At 36.9% G+C, this 17,454-nt stretch overlaps 1 protein-coding gene across 8 annotated transcripts in view; it reads right to left on the bottom strand.

Moving 5' to 3' along the window:
* Positions 1-17,454, bottom strand: part of LOC101735730 (uncharacterized) — a 139,130-nt gene that overhangs the window by 13,727 nt on the left and 107,949 nt on the right. For all 8 annotated transcript variants that reach the window (XM_012697788.4, XM_062676549.1, XM_021346144.3 and 5 more), the window contains 5 exons: positions 4,036-4,120; positions 3,622-3,748; positions 3,003-3,143; positions 2,086-2,287; positions 680-902 (listed from right to left, as the gene is read on the bottom strand). In XM_012697788.4, coding sequence (XP_012553242.3) covers positions 680-902; positions 2,086-2,287; positions 3,003-3,143; positions 3,622-3,748; positions 4,036-4,120 — 778 coding nt within the window. The remainder of the gene's footprint in view (positions 1-679; positions 903-2,085; positions 2,288-3,002; positions 3,144-3,621; positions 3,749-4,035; positions 4,121-17,454) is intronic.

Raw genomic sequence — 17,454 nt, 5'->3', positions numbered from 1 at the left:
GAGTGGGCTCACATGACGTCCTACCATCAATGAGATTTACTGATTCAAAAAGACGTCTAGTTACTAAACAAAAGTTCCTAAGAAATTCTTTATTTTCTGATGCTCACATTGTATTGGGTAAAAAATTTTGTAACTGGCAACATTTCGATGAGTGTATATGTGTAGGGTAATACCAGAGGCACAGCCAAGCTGCTGCTTACCAGAAAGAGTATCTTCAAACCTTATTTGAAGAAGAACGTATCGTAGGATTGAGTAGATAGCATTGAAGGGGGTCTTTATAGAGGCCTATGGTATAGTGCAAAAAATACTTTTGGAAATGGACTGTGGATGAAAGCAAAGGTCCTAGATAGTATGGATAAGCTGAGCTCCGGCGTTGGGTATTGCCGTGGTAAAAGAGAAAGGCCATTATCACATCCAATCCTTATTTATATCCGCACTAGCTGACCCGGCAGACTTCGTAGTGCCTCAGTCAATAAATAAAACACCTAAATTTTTGTATAAAATAAACTTAAAACAAATAAAAGGAATCCGTCCGGCGACGGGAGTCAATGGAAAAACAAAATTGTTATTTTTATCGAGCATTTTCATATTTTAAACCTTCTCTGGACTTCCACAAATAATTCAAGACCAAAATCAGCCAAGGCAATTATTAGCCGCTGACATATTGTAAGAAACTCACCCGAAGCTCATTTCTTGTTCCTTCCTCTCGTGTTTCCTCTTGTGTGTAAAGATCTGGCTGCTGGAATGCAGGACGTAGTTGCAGTGCGGGCGGATGCAGTGTATGTGGTTGCAGGTCCGGCTGAACCGGCAGTCCCGGTACGGACACGCCTCGTTCTTCATGTACTTCTTGAAGCCGTCTTTGGACAGAGCTTCGTCTTTGATGTGGTACGTCTTGTGTTTCTCTGCGTTGAATATCAAGGACGCTGTTTTATCGTCATTTCTCTGTTCTTTCTTAATGCGCTTAAGGCATCTTTTTTTTATTGCTTAAGTACGTGGACGAGCTCACAGCCCATCTGGTGTTAAGTGGTTACTGGAGCCCATAGACATCTACAACGTAAATGCGCCACCCACCTTGAGATATGAGTTCTAAGGTCTCAGTATAGTTACAACGGCTGCCCCACCCTTCAAACCGAAACGCATTACTGCTTCACGGCAGAAATAGGCAGGGTGGTGGTACCTACCCGTGTGGACTCACAAGAGGTCCTACCACCAGTAATTACGCAAATTATAATTTTGCGGATTTGATTTCTATTACACGATGTTATTCCTTCACCGTGGAAGTCAATCGTGAACATTCGTTTAGTACGTATTTCATTAGAAAAATTGGTATCCGCCTGAGATTCGAACACCGGTGCATCGCTCAACACGAATGCACCGAAAGTCTTATCCTTTAGGCCACGACGACCGGGTGGATCCGTTTATGCAATAAATAAAAAGTAGGCGGTGAATACCCAAGACCATTTCGTTGAAATTTAAATGTAGCCTTATTAGTTACGTATCGTGTTTGAAAATCTTGGAATGAAGCCATGAAAGACTGAATGTTGAAGGATATTCAATAGACAGACTGCAGTATACCGTGATTCTAAATGAGGCCGTTAGCGCAGAAGGGGCCTAAGCTAACCATAGTTATTATGGAAGAATGAGGTTTAAGTTTTTATGAATTTGAATTTGAGTAGGTAAAAAAATAAATACGCGCAAAAATAATGTTTACAAAGCCATCTGTTATCTATAGATGAAATTATGGATAGGCCGGTTTTGCATCAAAATTTATTAAATTTTAAATAAATTGCAATATACGTAATAGCCCGCTGAGTTTGTTTCGCCGGTTCTTCTCAGAACTGTGGCTTTTTTTGGAACCGGTGGTAGAGTTAACATTGTTTTTTATATTTTGAAATTCAACAAGTGTGTTATGCTGACATCTAAGTAGAAATAAATGATTTTGATTTTGAATATGTTTGATTATTATTATTGATTATGAGAAATTGTGGGTTAAGCCACTTTTGCGCTAACGGGCTCAAATATCCTATTCAAATAACAGTTCAATGTATAAACTTTTCAATTGAAAACGTCCAAGTGTTTGCTCACCCATATCCGCTTTATTCTTGAAAGTGTAAGTGCATCCAGGTCTCCTGCAGTGGAAATGTGTGGTCCTCTGCCCGGCGAAGATGCAGTGAGAGGCCGTGCAGCTCTCGGTTGCTCTGAACCTCTGGAAGCCTTCCTGGAGGATCGCAGTGTCCTTTCTGTGGTAGTTCGCATGCATCTGCACGTCTGACGTCGAGATGTACACCTAGGAGTAAGTTTTGTATGCGCTTATTCCAGAAGCTTCCTTATTCTTTATTGTACACACAGTTAATACAATACAATAATTGCGAAAAGTTATAAAATGGTGGTCTTAACTCAACAATTGAGTTCTCTACCAGCTAACCGTTCTTAAAGAGGGAGAGCTTTACGTAAGTGGGTAGAAGAGTACAATCTTTTCTGCTTTTCTTTGTGGTTTTCTGGAAGCTTTTCTGTTTGGGTTAATATGATAACCAATTTATCAATACTGATAGGATTTTAATTTCAACACTGAATCGGTCACACTAAAATTAACCAAAGCACAGTGGTACGCAACTTTTTTATCTGCGACTTTTGTATCTGTGAAATTGCACATATGTGGGAAAATAAAACAAAGCCGCTGGACGTAACTTCTCGGGATCCAACAAAAAGTCCACTGAAAAAGTTTCAGTATATAAATGACCACCATTTTATTGGGATTATATTCATCCCATATCATCTCATCTCATTTCATTTAATTTCATCCCAGTTCAGATTAATGTCTCAAATTAATCATTTCATTTCACTTTATGTTATCATTTTTCATAAAAATAGGAATATAAATTAAAATAAGACATGACCTAAAGGTCTTAGTTACCAGGTCATCAAATCCCTTAAAAAAAATATATGTACCTATGGTTTAACCAAAGCGTCATCGAAATCTGATCCAATTCTCAATAGCTTACCTTATCACAGCCGTCTTGTATGCAATGGTAATGCGTTTGGCTTCTGTTGTGTGGACAATCGGCGAATCGCTCCGAGCAATCGTCCAGCGGAGAATACCTCATGAAGCCGTGCGCTAAAGATTCGTCCCGTTTCTTGTGCCACTGCGAACAGACAAAGAAGGAATTAATTAAACGATGCTGAAGATTTTCAGATAAGAACCAGCAGATGAGTCGATAGAAGTGTTTGGTAATACAGTGTGTCAGTTTACGTCTTTAAATGGAGCCAATTTGCTGTAAATAGTTCAAAGAGTACTTCGTACAGAGTCCCTATTCTCGACGACAAGATAATTGCCTTTTGATTTTTTTTTTATAGCTTTGGTGATTGGACGAGCTTACAGCCCATCCGCTGTTAAGTGGTTATTGGAGCCCATAGACATCTACAACGTAAATGCGCCACCCACGTTGAGTTATAAGTTCTAAGGTCTCAATAAGTTACAACGGCTACCCCACCCTTCAAACCGAAACGCATTACTGCTTCACGGCAGAAATAGGCAGCGTGGTGGTACCTACCCGCGCGGACTCACAAGAAGTCCTACCACCAGTGATTAAACCCGAATTCAAAGTTTTAAAAGAAAGGTACCTTAAAATGCCGTATCATCTCTTCTTTCTTGCAGAAAACCCGAGCAGTGCAGTCCATGCAATGGAAATGCTCTCGGTAACCGAGATCTTTGCAATACGATGAGCCGCATTCCAATGTTGATCCATACCTAGTGATTTGAACATTCGTTTCAAAAACTCCTCAATCTGACGCTATAATAATTAAAGTAATAAATACAGAACAGAAAACGCAGATGAAGAGCGTAATTTAATGAAATAGCCTAATTGAAGTGTTCATGACGGCACAAGATAAGGCATCACAATTAAAACTATCTCATTATATCTGTATAAAGTAGCCGGCGATTTTCTAATATTAATGATGCCGCAAAAACTATATAGCCGCTTAATATCGTAACAAATTTATATCGAATACAAAAAAAAAAAAAAACGAACATACCTCTTAACGTATCTAGAGTAATCTACGGTCGTCTGCAAAGAGTTCTTTCGGGCTTGGTCCAAATGATTCAGCGCGCTTAAAAGACCTCAACAAACAAACAAAAAAACACAAACGTACAATTGATATTACAAAAAAAAAAAAATATGCTAATACAACGAAACAATCAGAACTAACGATACATTCATCCCATTCCCTTTTCCGTAAACTTATTCTTTTGTTTGGAACAGCCAAATCACCTCCATGCATCATATTCCGACGAACAATATACTGTTTTCGTCGTTGGAAATTATTCGAGCCTCTAAGATTTGGAGTTAGCCGCGCTCGCGTTACCAGCTCCATCGTTAACCGTTTTTAGTTCAAAAAGAACTTAAACGTCTTTCGGGTTGTGTAAGCGGCCCCTCCCAGTATCAAGTTTTGGAGTATCAAATAAATTATTATGGTAATTAATCAATGTTTTCTCCGAGTCACTGTGGAGCGCTCTATTGTGAGTGATCGTTGACTCTGCGTCTATGTACATTACATCACGAAAGTGTTTTTGTGTGAACGCTTTTTTTTTTTAAGCGTGCTTTAAGATCGTATCGCTTAAATAGGAACGAATGTGTTCGCTTAAACAGAAATTGCTTTTCGTGTTCCTTTATATAAATAGCGTTCTCAGAAAATTGTTCATTGAATTATGTACAAGATGACGCCATCCCGAAGATACAACTGTAGATGCGCTATCATTACCATAATTACACTAAGCACAGACCACACATTTCGGAATTACTCAAAAATATACAGACTATGAAATATGTTTATTGAAATTCACAAAAAAAATTCTTTGCCCGCCAGTACCCGATCTAGATACAAACACATGTACAAGCGCTGTACATACAAGGCATTGTATTGAAAAATACGGATCGCAGTGTACCGTTTTCGACAGATTAAACTTTTGACATGACGAAACACCTACTCGGAGTGGTATTTTTTACACAAACGTTTTGTGAAAGACGAATTAATACCTATACTTATGTAGATTAGAGTTCGTAGCACAATGGATGTTAACATATGGGACGATAATTTCGAATTACGTAAGCCGTGCTATGATACTCGCGGATATAATAATAGGAGAGGCTCGTACGAACCAAGTTATTATTAATGAGGTAGAGAAATCACTTGTTTTGTACGCTGCACGCTTAAAATATTTAATGGATCACGATTTTTGTGATAGTGCAAATGTGGAACGTATTGTTATAAGTCAATAATTTTTCGGAATCGTGTTTATTGCGTCTAAATTGCGAGATATTCCGAGATAAGTGCACCAAACCGAGATGTAGATTGATTTAAGACAGATACAGAAACGGTGGAATGGCTTGTTCGTGAGTAAACGGCAAATAAATAGATGTTGTTAATAATTTTTTTTATATAATACGCAACTCTGTTGGTAAAGAGGACGGGAAAGTCATGAGGTATTAGAATTCATTGTTTCGTTCCGGAGCCTTATTTTGTATTTATTGTTCAATATTTTGGGGGTTACGGTAAAGGGGCGATTTTTCACTGAACGAGAGCAATTGATCGGTAGACCGACAGCTCGCATGTTGTTGTTTGGAGTCTATACTAATATTATTAAGTTGAAGAGTTTGTTTGTTTGTTTGAACGCGCTAATCTCAGGAACTACTGATCCGATTTGAAAAATTCTTTCAGTGTTAGATAACCCATTTATTGAGGAAGCCTATAGGTTATATAACATCACCTTAAGGCCAATACAAGTGGAGCACCAATAAAGAATGTTTCAAAATAGGGGTTTAAATAGCTCCTTAACTTTCTACGTAAATAAAGTGGGGGTAAAATTTAGCGTTATGCCAAAGTAACTATTGCATGCGGACGGAGTCGTGGGCAAAGGCTAGTTTCTATATATCCAAACTAATCCTGAACATGTCGTTAGGCAGGTATCTCTCAAATACCTTATGTTCTGTGATATGTACCCACTATACGATCGTTGGGCCCGCAGGGGTCTGTTCAAACACCTGTCTATACCGCTTAGCTTGCTTCACGATTTCACTCATAGGCTTTTGAATTTGGATTATGAACGACAAGAACTAATAGATAGTTTAAAGACAAAAATAGAAGCTTCTGCGATTGGCCAATCCAAACACAAGGTCTTCTTCAATATGTAGGTACTTACAGATTTAGGATATATGAATATTAACAAAATTTGTGAGGGAGATGAAAAATAAAATACAACAGCTCACTATTCGTTTGTTTTCGATACGATTCCACTTAAATTACCCATAAAGGTAAAATATACAATTTTAAAACACAAAGTGTACGATAATGAAGAAAAACAAAAAGACAATGGACGAACCTTGATGCCGCATCAGATAATTCCGTACATAATAAAACATTTATAAGAGTTGATTTTAGGAAATTTCGTAAGATATTGTGCCGGCTCATTCGGTCGAGACAATGGGCTCCCATAATGTACATAATGGGTTTTTGGACTCAGTCAACGGAACCTCGGACTTCGATGAAAGTTCTAATCGGATTTATGATTCGAAGAAAACTGGGTGTGACTTCCTTTGGGGATCGAGATGATTATCGATGACTAGTTGCTATCATGAATGCATATGGGTTTAGTTTCAATTTTTGTTGGTTTATATGCCATTGTTCCTAGTCTATACGGGATGCTATTGCTATGCTTGCCTATTTTTGCCGTGAAGCAGTAATGCGTTTCGATTTGAAGGGTGGGGCAGCCGTTGTAACTATACTGAGATCTTAGAACTTATATCTCTAGGTGGGTGGCGCATTTACGTTGTAGATGTCCATGGGCTCCAGTGACCACTTAACACCAGGTGGGCTGTGAGCTCGTCCACCCATCTAAGCAATAAAAAATAAAAAAAAAGTGGGGACCACGTCTTACATTCATATCTACTAATAGGGTAGCCGTGATTTTAAAAGAATTGACTATTCTATCGCAGCTTAATATTAATTTGACTAAGAACCTCTCAGTCCGCGTAAGGTTATAAAAACTATAATCTATTTTTAAATATTTGTTTTCGTACTTAACGTTATAAGAGGAAAAATCATGATATAAAGCCGTAATCTTATGATTGACACGCTCAATATTTTAATGTGTTATCATTGTTCAAATCTAGTTTTTTTTTTGAGCAACTTTATAATAACGTTGTGAATACGACACAGGAAAATTATTACGTAAAAACGTTTGAAATCTATTGAATTGCCGACAACAATGAGCAGAAACGATCATAAAAACGTTTTTGATACTTTAACGAGTGTCTATTGAGTTTTAATAGTGATACTACGTAATACCAAAGTAAATAAGGCAATCGTACGAAATATAATTAATACCAGGAAAAAGGATGACGACAATTAATCGAAGAACAGATATACGAACAAAAAATCAAATTTAGCAGTTACGAAGAAGTTTTTTTTTTTCTTTTTTTTTTTTTTTTTCTACCTATGCTGATAGCCTTGAGAGGCTATTTCAGCTTCACCCTAACGTTTGTAGGTGAGCTCGCGGGGCTCAACCGGAGAGTTGCTAACACTGACCCTAGCAAGAGCAGTGCTTCGCAGAATCTACCACCGGATCGGACACGCGACCCACTGAGAAGATCCGGCGAGAAACTCAGTGGGCTGTGTCTGTGGGAGAAGAAGTATACAAACAAAATCTCGCATACCTAATTCACGCAATTTAAATTGTGAGGAGGATCCGGGTGCGGATGTCGTATTCTAAGATACTTCGATAGGGACTGTGCGAGATTCAACATTTAAAGTTCACTGATAAGAGACAACATTTATAGTAATACAGTAGATACATGAACAAATCATCTATACAAATAAATAAAATTGAATTGTCTGTCTGTAAGCGCTTTTTACTACATACTTACATATTATGTACATATACCAAAATAACATTTTTTACAGTTTTTGTCTGTCTGTCTGTCTGTTTGTTTGTTCCAGTTAATCTCTGGACCTAAGGAGTAGCTTAGACTGCTACAATTATAGAATAATTTTGGAAAAAATGCAAAATATTGTAAAATATTATAAATTATTATAATTATTCTTAATTTCCAAGCGGACGAAGTCGCGGGCACAGCTAGTTAAGAATGCAATTCGGATACAATCAAACGAAACAAGAATGCGACATATAAATGTTGATAGTTTGGAGTGTTTTAATTAGTATATATTATTCGATTGATAATTGAGTCCGGTTGGGAGTAAAAATTAGTTTTATTTAAAAGGGATTCATTCTAAAGAGTTTTATTTGAAACTTCACGTGTTAAATAAAACAAAAATGAAAAATGCATGAAATTTGTGCTGTTCGGAACTATAATTGGAGTTCCTTATTCCGTTTTTCGTATTACAAAATAATAATGCTTAGCAGCTCATTCCGGCTATGGAGTGAGCTCCCTTCCACGGTGTTTTCCGAGCGCTATGGCATGTCCTTCTTCGTGGACACGCACCTGGAGAGTATTAAGCGGTAGCCAGCGGCTTGGCTCTGCCCCTGGCATTGCTGAAGTCCATGGGCGACGGTAACCACTCACCATCAGGTGGGCCGTGTGCTCGTCTGCCTACAAGGGCAATAAAAAAAAACAAAAGTGACCGGGGTAACTCTTGTTTGAAACTTTCCTACGATATATTCTCATAGGAATCACAACGTGTACGTAATCCACTTCTGGCATTTGGTTAGGTGGAAAAAAGCAAATGCCGCTACTACGCGTGACTCCGACACTATGACTAATTGAAATTAAATGTCACTTAAGATTTAGATAAACGGATTTAAAGAGTCAAAAATTTTTCTCATGCTCAACATTTCGTGATGGATCCGTTATTGGAAAATGTATTTTTTGTTAGTTGTGTTTATTTTAATAAGCTTAGCTTGGAATCCGTGACATGTAAACTCAATTCGATAATAATTACACAGGAGAGAAAGGATACTGTTAAAACTGGTCAAACTTAACACGTTGACTGGCATGTAGGTCACCGGTGCCCTACGTGGTATAATATAAAATATTATATAAACTAACTAAACTAACGAGGTAACTTTGAAAAACGTTGATAAACCTATAAGTTGAAATTTAGGGTTGAAATTTCTCGAAAATCCACAATTAGTGGATGCTTACAACGTAGAAGGCATCAACTTCCAAAATTTCAAATTTATCGCCGTAGTAGATTAGTGGATTAGCTTCAGCATTGATGAATCAGTCAGGATAAATTAATTTATAGTGAACTGTCTATTACGGTTGTGGTCAGAACTTTATAATAATGACTATAGTATGACCGATGTTGGTCTGTATAATATGGTTTCTGATCATGTTTGAGTCACACAGCGCAGCGAATTTCACTAGTTGGTTATAAATTAAAATAGTTTTTTTTATGCCCTTGTAGGCAGACGAGCACAACCCACCCCTCTGATGGTGAGTGGTTACTGTCGCCCATGGACGTCAGCAATGTTAGGGGCAAAGCCAAGCTGCTGCTTACCGTTAAGTACTCTCCACAAGCTTCGTTTGAAGAAGGACATGTCATAGAGCTTGGGAAAAAACCGTGAAGGTGAACTCATTCCAAAGCCGGATGGTACGTGACAAAAAATATCTCTGTCAGCGCACTGTGGATAAACGCAGTGGCTCCAGGTAGTGTGGATGAACTCTGCTCCAGTGGTGGGCGGTGCGATGGTGAAAACGAGACAGTGGGATCATCTCAAACAATTCTTCAGAGCACTCCCCATGGAACTCTCCGTGGATGCCACTCGATCAATAATTCGACGCACGGACATATCATTAAAGCAAAAACGAACAAATCATTTCTTGCGAACAATCCGTCAATTTATAGGATAAACGAACGTGGCCTCATAAAAATGTGATTTCATCCATTAATAAATTGTATTGTGTACCCTTTGACGATCGCGTCCTCAACGAGTTCAATAACTGCATCAATTCCCTGCATCAGCTCTCGTCTTCCATCTAAATTGACATTTACTCTCTGCAAGTATGTCTAAAATGTAAATGCGGTTACTACACACACCGATCCACGAGAATACCAATCGTTTCTGCATCAAAGTCGAACGCTAAATATCCAAAAACGAACTCTAAGATACAATTCTAAAGACTACAATGACTAAAATTACAAGCAACGTGTAGAGTCGACGAACGGCGATGGCCAATGTAACGTGAAACGTAATTCTGATTAAACTATTAATGTTTTTATTGAGAACGGGGATCAGATAATTCTGGCGTTCCAAAGTCAATGTAATAGTACATTCAAGTGAGGCTGTATATCGTACAGAGGAGGTAATGAGGCGGGGCGATGGGAGTACGTCCGCACAAAGACCTCACTATTCACATATACCCACATATATCCACTTTGGATTCTTAAGCTTATTAACAAGTTATGAAGTGGTTGACGACTTGTTTTGTGACAACTTGAATTATTAAAATAAGCAAAACTGTTTTTATTTAATTTAAAGGTACCACAAAAAGTTGATCTCACACTTGTGATATGATTTATAAACGGGCACTTCCAAGTGCTGAGCTCAGTGGAGCACGAATAATTGGCGGTACAATTTTAGTATCATCCAAAACTTACTTCAAAATAGAATAATCACCATGTGTTTAATATAAAATTGGTGATGATTTTAAGGTCCAATTAGGAACCAGATAGGATTATTCTAACAGCAGCTTTAACAAGAATTTTTCGATTGACGGAACACAAGGAAGACTCAGAATTTTTTATAAAATACGTTAGTTAGTTCCTTCCCGAATAACTCCAGATTTCTTATTGCTGATCACAAAAATCGTTTCGAATTGAAAATTCGTAATACGCAGTTCTTTAACACAATCTAATCTTCAAATAAACCGTGTTATTGAACACATCACAAATACGGCTGTTCCTATGTAACTAATTGAATAAAAATTTGAATCTCATATCCCAATTTGTATGACCAGATGAATCATTGCGTTCAACGATGGTTCAATGTGTGTGATGACCAAATGCGATTTGCGGCCGGGCGAATGTTTATATCAATCTTTGACCTTTATGCAGTAGAAATATGATTGTGTTTAGAATGAAGCTTGATTCTAAGAGCGCGATATTAAATTATGTTTGTTTCTACGTACTTTTTATTACGTTATTTCGTTTTAAGATGTATCAGATAAGGTTAAGCGTCTAGTTTTTTTATTTCTTCTTCCTATATTCGATAAACGTATTGTTGTTGCGAGATATGTTCGAAAAGTTTTCTTGTACAAATCTTGTTTCGTTATTATTTTGCATTTTATCAACTTAAAGCATCTTTTGTTGCTTACGATTCCGATTAATCGAATTCTCGCTAAGCGCTGTGGTATTTTGTACGTTTTATTTTTATTTTCTATAATATAATGAAGCAGTTCATTCTTTTGTTCTGCGGATAAATGTTTAATTTTCATTCCGTGTGAATTGAAATAGCCGTTATCACTAATTCAAATCGCTCGCGGACGTTAAAATAAACGAAACTTTTCAAATACATAATTAAATCTACCGTATACATTACAAGTTTGAAATGAGCAAAAACCCGGGGTCATTCGGGGTCCAATTTTCGGGACCACTTTTTTACGTGCATTCCGTTACATCTTATTAATATTAGTTCGTCTACTTGTCGAGATGATGTATCTCGTCAAAACTAACTAGAGCTCGCCGTGATGCGTGAACCCCGAAACGACGTGGTTCTCTTAAAACTAGATGCATCACGGCAACATTTCTTCGGCCACTAACGGTCTAAGAAACGTTACCGCCAAATTGTCTTATTACTACGATCATTTGGTTTTGTAATCTCCCTACATTGTTTAGCGTCTTGTTAATTGTCTGCATTAAGGCATGTAAAGTCCATTAATTATTGCTGGTATGATTTGAGACGTTTACAAGGTGCGTTCGGTCATAAACTTGGTCGGCGAATGAAAGAGGAAAGATAATTATGAACGTAGGCATGCGTAGATCAAATCGGGTTCCATCGGCCGATAAGGGATCTAGATATGTTGCTCCGACGATCGATTGTTTGAATTACGTGTGCTGATGCCGACTGTACATCCTTTTGTTTGATTAGTATGTTGTCGCTGAGTCTAACGAGCTCTATGTGCTGCAAGAAAAGTATAATCGATCCGTTGTCGGACATAAACATGAATTACATAGTTTAAGACAGTAAATACAATGCAATTTACTATTTTATTGCTAAGATGGGTGGACAAGCTCACGTTTTATAAGATGATAAGTGCCTACCAGAGCTTATAGACATCAACAACGTAAGTGCTGCCACCCACCTTGAGACATCGTCTTCTCGCATTAAAACTGTATAATCTCAAATCTTACTAATTTTACAGGAGAATGTTTTAAAGGTTTAACATGTGATATTTTTAATATTAATCATCTTTGCAACATTTGTTCTTTATTTTTTACAAATTGCATTATCTGTCTTTTGAAGTAAGATAAAATTATGTATTAATTTTGTTAATAGTAGTCAAAACATAGGAAAAGAAAAAAAAACCTAAACTACCCTCTTTTGACAGTATTTATGAGAAAAATACTGGTGATATCAAATGATTCCGCATATTAACCCAATTTCGAATATTTTTAGAAGTTGAACACTTTTAATGCGAAAAGACGACATGAGTTCTAAGTCTCGTAATAGCCAGTAATTTACAAGAATTGTTTGTTTCTTCTTTTACTACCTCACCGTTTACATCCAGAGCAGGATTCCATTATATCCAAATAACCTGCATACATTGACTGTTTTAAGGCGATTTTTTTTTTAAGCCTACCGCCCTTGCAACTAACTGCCTGAGTGCGATGTTTGAAAATACATAGTTATACATGTGTAAAGAAATGCCTTACGCCATTGAGGTTAGGTACAAGAAAATGAATTCAGAAAACAATCGTCATACGCACACGTAACAGAACCCCGATAGTCTCTCGTCCCGCACAGGCCGCGATTGGAGTAAATGATTCCGCATCATCTCGCTTAGTTTTTGCTCCGTTTAATGTCCTACAGCGCTTTAAGATTTCCTTTTTACTTTATCTTTGGCACCGGCAGTCAATTAGGAGGAAGATATGCCGCAGAGGACAGGGTGTTCGTTTTGTGTTTTAAAATTTTTGTGTGTGTGTGTGATTGCTTTATTGTTTGTATTAAACGACATTTGTTTCAATGAATGATTCTGGTTACAAATTGAAAGTTGGTTTTTTGTTGGTTTTGTAAGTTGTGTTATTAATACTTTGGTCATTAATTGGTTGATCACACTTGATTATTTATTTATTTATGTACACACAGAAAACAAGACACAGTACAGAGTAATAGGAAAATTATGTACAAAGGCACTGCTTATTTCTTTGAGAAATCTCTTCCAGCAGACCTGCGAGAGGTTAATGAGAATAATAATAAAAAGTGATAAGTGTGTGTAGAACAAATAACACATAACTAAAATAACAAATACAACATGAGAATTATAGCACATTGATTTTAGTAATTGGGGCCGATTTAAATGTATTCATAACTGTCATTCACACACACACACACACAAGGAACTTAGTTTTCTGTTTAATGACGAACAAAATTAGAATTAGCATTTAAAACCCACAAAATACACAGTAAACTAGTTCAGTATTAAGAATTCCAATACGTATTATTATAAATTTCTTTGCAATGCTTATTTATGTTTTATGGCTAGTTGTTGCCGGTCAGTTTCTTATGGGGCGGTCTGATACAAGGATCGTTTAGATTGCGGATGTAATATTCGATATACGGATTTGTTCTAATTAATGAGATATTAACAAAAAGACACGACGTTTTCTAAAAGCTGATTCGACCATCGAATTATTTACTACACGCAATCTGGTTTGTCCATCGGAAATGAGTTTATTTGAATCCTTAGTTAAAATTACGCGAAATTATATCTTATCTTTGAAAATGTTTACGAGTTAATTTCGCGTTGATTTATTTGGATTCCTTTCTCCAATTAAAGCTCGAAGTTGAATAAACTGAAGAACCTTTAGATACTGTTAGTCGCTTCGGTGTGAATAGAAACGTGTCAGTATTGATGGTTTATTAAGAACTAGAGTATATTTTGCTTCGGTCTTCTTATTGAGAATAATTATGAGAAATTGATCTATATAAATCAAGTTTAAGTAAACAAAAATTCAATTAACTGGATTAACGACGTGCAATCTCCTAAAATAAGAACAAACAAACAAAGATGCAACCTTTATTTTTTGTATATCAGGAGAATATTCCTAAGGGCCATATCTGGTCGAATCTTTCATTCATTAACATTAATTAAGTTCTGAAAGTTGTCTGAAGACGACCACATTGATGGATGCGCTTTGTGCGTACAATTGAGATTCATTGCGGCGATTCTAGCATCGATTATTCGATTGTTTTATTTGTATCGATACGCTTTGCCTGCGATTTCGATTTATGTCATCTTACATTGAAGAGTTGGCCATTATTTTTCGATTTTAAAGTTATATGTAATGATTTAAAAACTTTATTTATTTTGGATTTAGTTTTAAAATTCAATATGCAATCGTGGGTGTGAGACTTAATAAAAACGGATCTTGGTGGGTTCGTGATATTTGAAAATATGCATCACTCACGTACGCTCAAGGGTAAATCAAAATCGGATCGATTTTAAGATCAGGAGAGTGTAATAGTAAGCGTGTAATAGCACCATAAACCTTGATGTTAGAATCTCAATTGTATCGGAAATTAATATTGAATTTTGTTGTTTTAATTGCCCAACGACTTACAGATTTTCTAAATAGCTCTTAAGATTATAATAAACCTTATGTAGACTTTGTCCTTATATACCAAAATGTATGTTGGTATTTTTTTTTTCCTACCTAAGCTGGTAGCCTTGAGAGGCTATTCCAGCGTAACCTTAACTAGTAGGTGAGCTCACGGGGCTCAAACCTGACGACGTTGCTAACACGAACCCTAGCAAGAGCCGTGCTTCGCAGAATCTACCACCGGATCGGAAACGCGACCCACTGAGAAGATCGGGCGAGAAACTCAGTGGGCTGTGTCTGAGGGTTAATTTACTCGTCGGGCCCTTCGTCGCAAGCGACGGGTTCGACGAGAACGGTGACCGGTGCTTGAAGTACCTAAAAGCACCGTTAGTGGATCGGGAGGATCCGAAATGACGTGTTTTGGGCGACGTCGACTGCTTTCCATTCTTACCGCAGGATCGGGATATTTTGTGTAATGTTACTAATTCGTTTCGGCAATATAGACGCATGTTTGACTTCATAGAATTCAATAATCCAAATTTAAGGCAAGCCAAAAGGCCGTGCACGCCTAGTCCATAATTCAGATACCAAATTTCACATAAATTTATTCCGATACGAAGTTTTGTAACAAAAACGGGAGTGATAATAAGAAAAGTAAATTGAAATTTAACCGCAAAAATACGACACGTTTGCTTAACAAATAACGGTTCTATCGCTATGTATTTGTAACAATGTTTGATGCTGATAAAAATTGTTAGTTCGTTGTAAGCAGTAACAAGCACTCGTGGACTTCAACGCTTGACTCAGGAACTGGCCTTAGCGGTTTCTGTTACAGAATTTAAATAAAAGTGTTATAAAACTGTTTCCTAAAACAAAGATGGGCTGATGATGCGTTACACGACAGCAATGAATAAAACGCAATGTAAGACAAACTGATTCGCGGGGTCATCAGCCTCGAGGGAACGGGGAGGGCGGTTGTCAGCTGTGTACGTGTTTTTTAGCGAACTTTTATTTGCTTGAACTATTTATCTATATATCGGAATTTTTCAACGACATGTTCAGAAACCTGAAAAAGTTCGATTAGTTTGAATATCAAGATCTCGTATCCAATGCTAATACATAATATATTTTATTGGTTTAGTCTCATAGCCTATGGATAGCCGAATTTCAAAAGTGATTCAATTAATTTTGAATTTACTTTTATAGCTCCATGTTTTAGTTATTGAGCTACATTTTATGCATTCAATTTTTGGTTTCGTTCTGTTATTGACCTTTTTAATTGTAAAGATGTCAAGATGACTGCATCAAACAAACAAAGGCAAAAAGTTCCTGATTTATTTTGTTTCTACCTGTTTTTCTAATAAAGATTTAATAATTAAAAATTAGCCACGGTTAGCGTGGTATGGACATGTGATGCGTAGAGAGAAGGTACATGTGATTAGGCAATGTATGGAAATGGTAGTGGTCGACCGAAGAAGACATGGATGGAGTGTATGAATGACGATATGAGAGAGAGAAGAGTGAGTGTTGATATGACAGCCGATAGAAGAGAATGGAAGAGAAGAATTAGCTGTGGCGACCCCACCTAGTGGGATAAGGTGGAGAAAAAGAAGAAGAATTAAAAATGATTACGGGTACCTTCGGCTAATATCCCCATTCCTAGATTTAACACAACCGGGTTTTTTATTTCAACTATTAACAAAAAACTACCAATAACAATGGAAAAAGTGTTCAAATGTTAAACTGAAATTATTTTGCCGTAACCTCGAATCAATAGTTAGGTTCTAGCATAATTTAACGTTAATATCAATGATATACAAATAACCGTTACTAGGAAACGCTTCGCCATAACCAGAACGGGAAATAAGACGAACCCACACCGAATAAACAATAGGATACGCAACTTGTACGAAGCAAGGAACATTTTACGTTTAGAAGAGTAAAAACGAAGCAGAATCGAGGCTCACTGTACTGCATTATAATTTAATACAAAGATACAAAATGCAAAGGGCGAATGAATATGCAAAAGCGATGCCTAGCGTATTGAAATTGAGTTATTGTGTGCGTTCAATGTGTGCGTTGCTTATGTGTGTGTGTATACGAACCGATTCACGCATGTGTGCACAAAGAAATGCATATTTTATGACGTCTGCTCACATTCGCGCGGTGCCACAAAGAAATTATACGCGCATTAAATCTGTGGAGGTGTTTTGGACTTTTTATTCGTTCCAGCTTACACGAATGTAAGGTAAGATCGGAGAAAATAGTCATAAAAGGATTTTTGTAGTACGTACGAAGATTTTATATGTTGAAACTGGAATAAGTCAAGGTTACGAGAGTAGCTTGACTGGACGTTATAAAAATTGTTTAAATTTATTTTCTTTTTTTATATCGGCAAACGAATTCACGACAAGTAATAAGTGGCCAATCACTGATTTATCTAAAAGAATTACTTTATATATTTTCACTATTGTGGTAATGAAATAATTACCAGTGGAGCTTTCTGACACTAGAATCTCACAGCCGACCCTTTTAAAAGTATTTCAAGCTTTGCTGTTCATTTGGGGAGTTTGAATAGGTATAATATTAAATGCAATGATCTTTTGATCAAACTTTAAAGAATAGCATGAAATATTAGCATTAACAACTCTATGGTTTCTGTTGTTCTTTCGCCGA

This window comes from Bombyx mori, chromosome 27 (genome assembly GCF_030269925.1).
Source record: "Bombyx mori chromosome 27, ASM3026992v2".
Taxonomy (NCBI): Eukaryota; Metazoa; Arthropoda; class Insecta; order Lepidoptera; family Bombycidae; genus Bombyx; species Bombyx mori.
The sequence above is the reverse complement of the archived record's forward strand: the minus strand, read 5'-3'. Positions and strand labels throughout refer to the sequence as shown.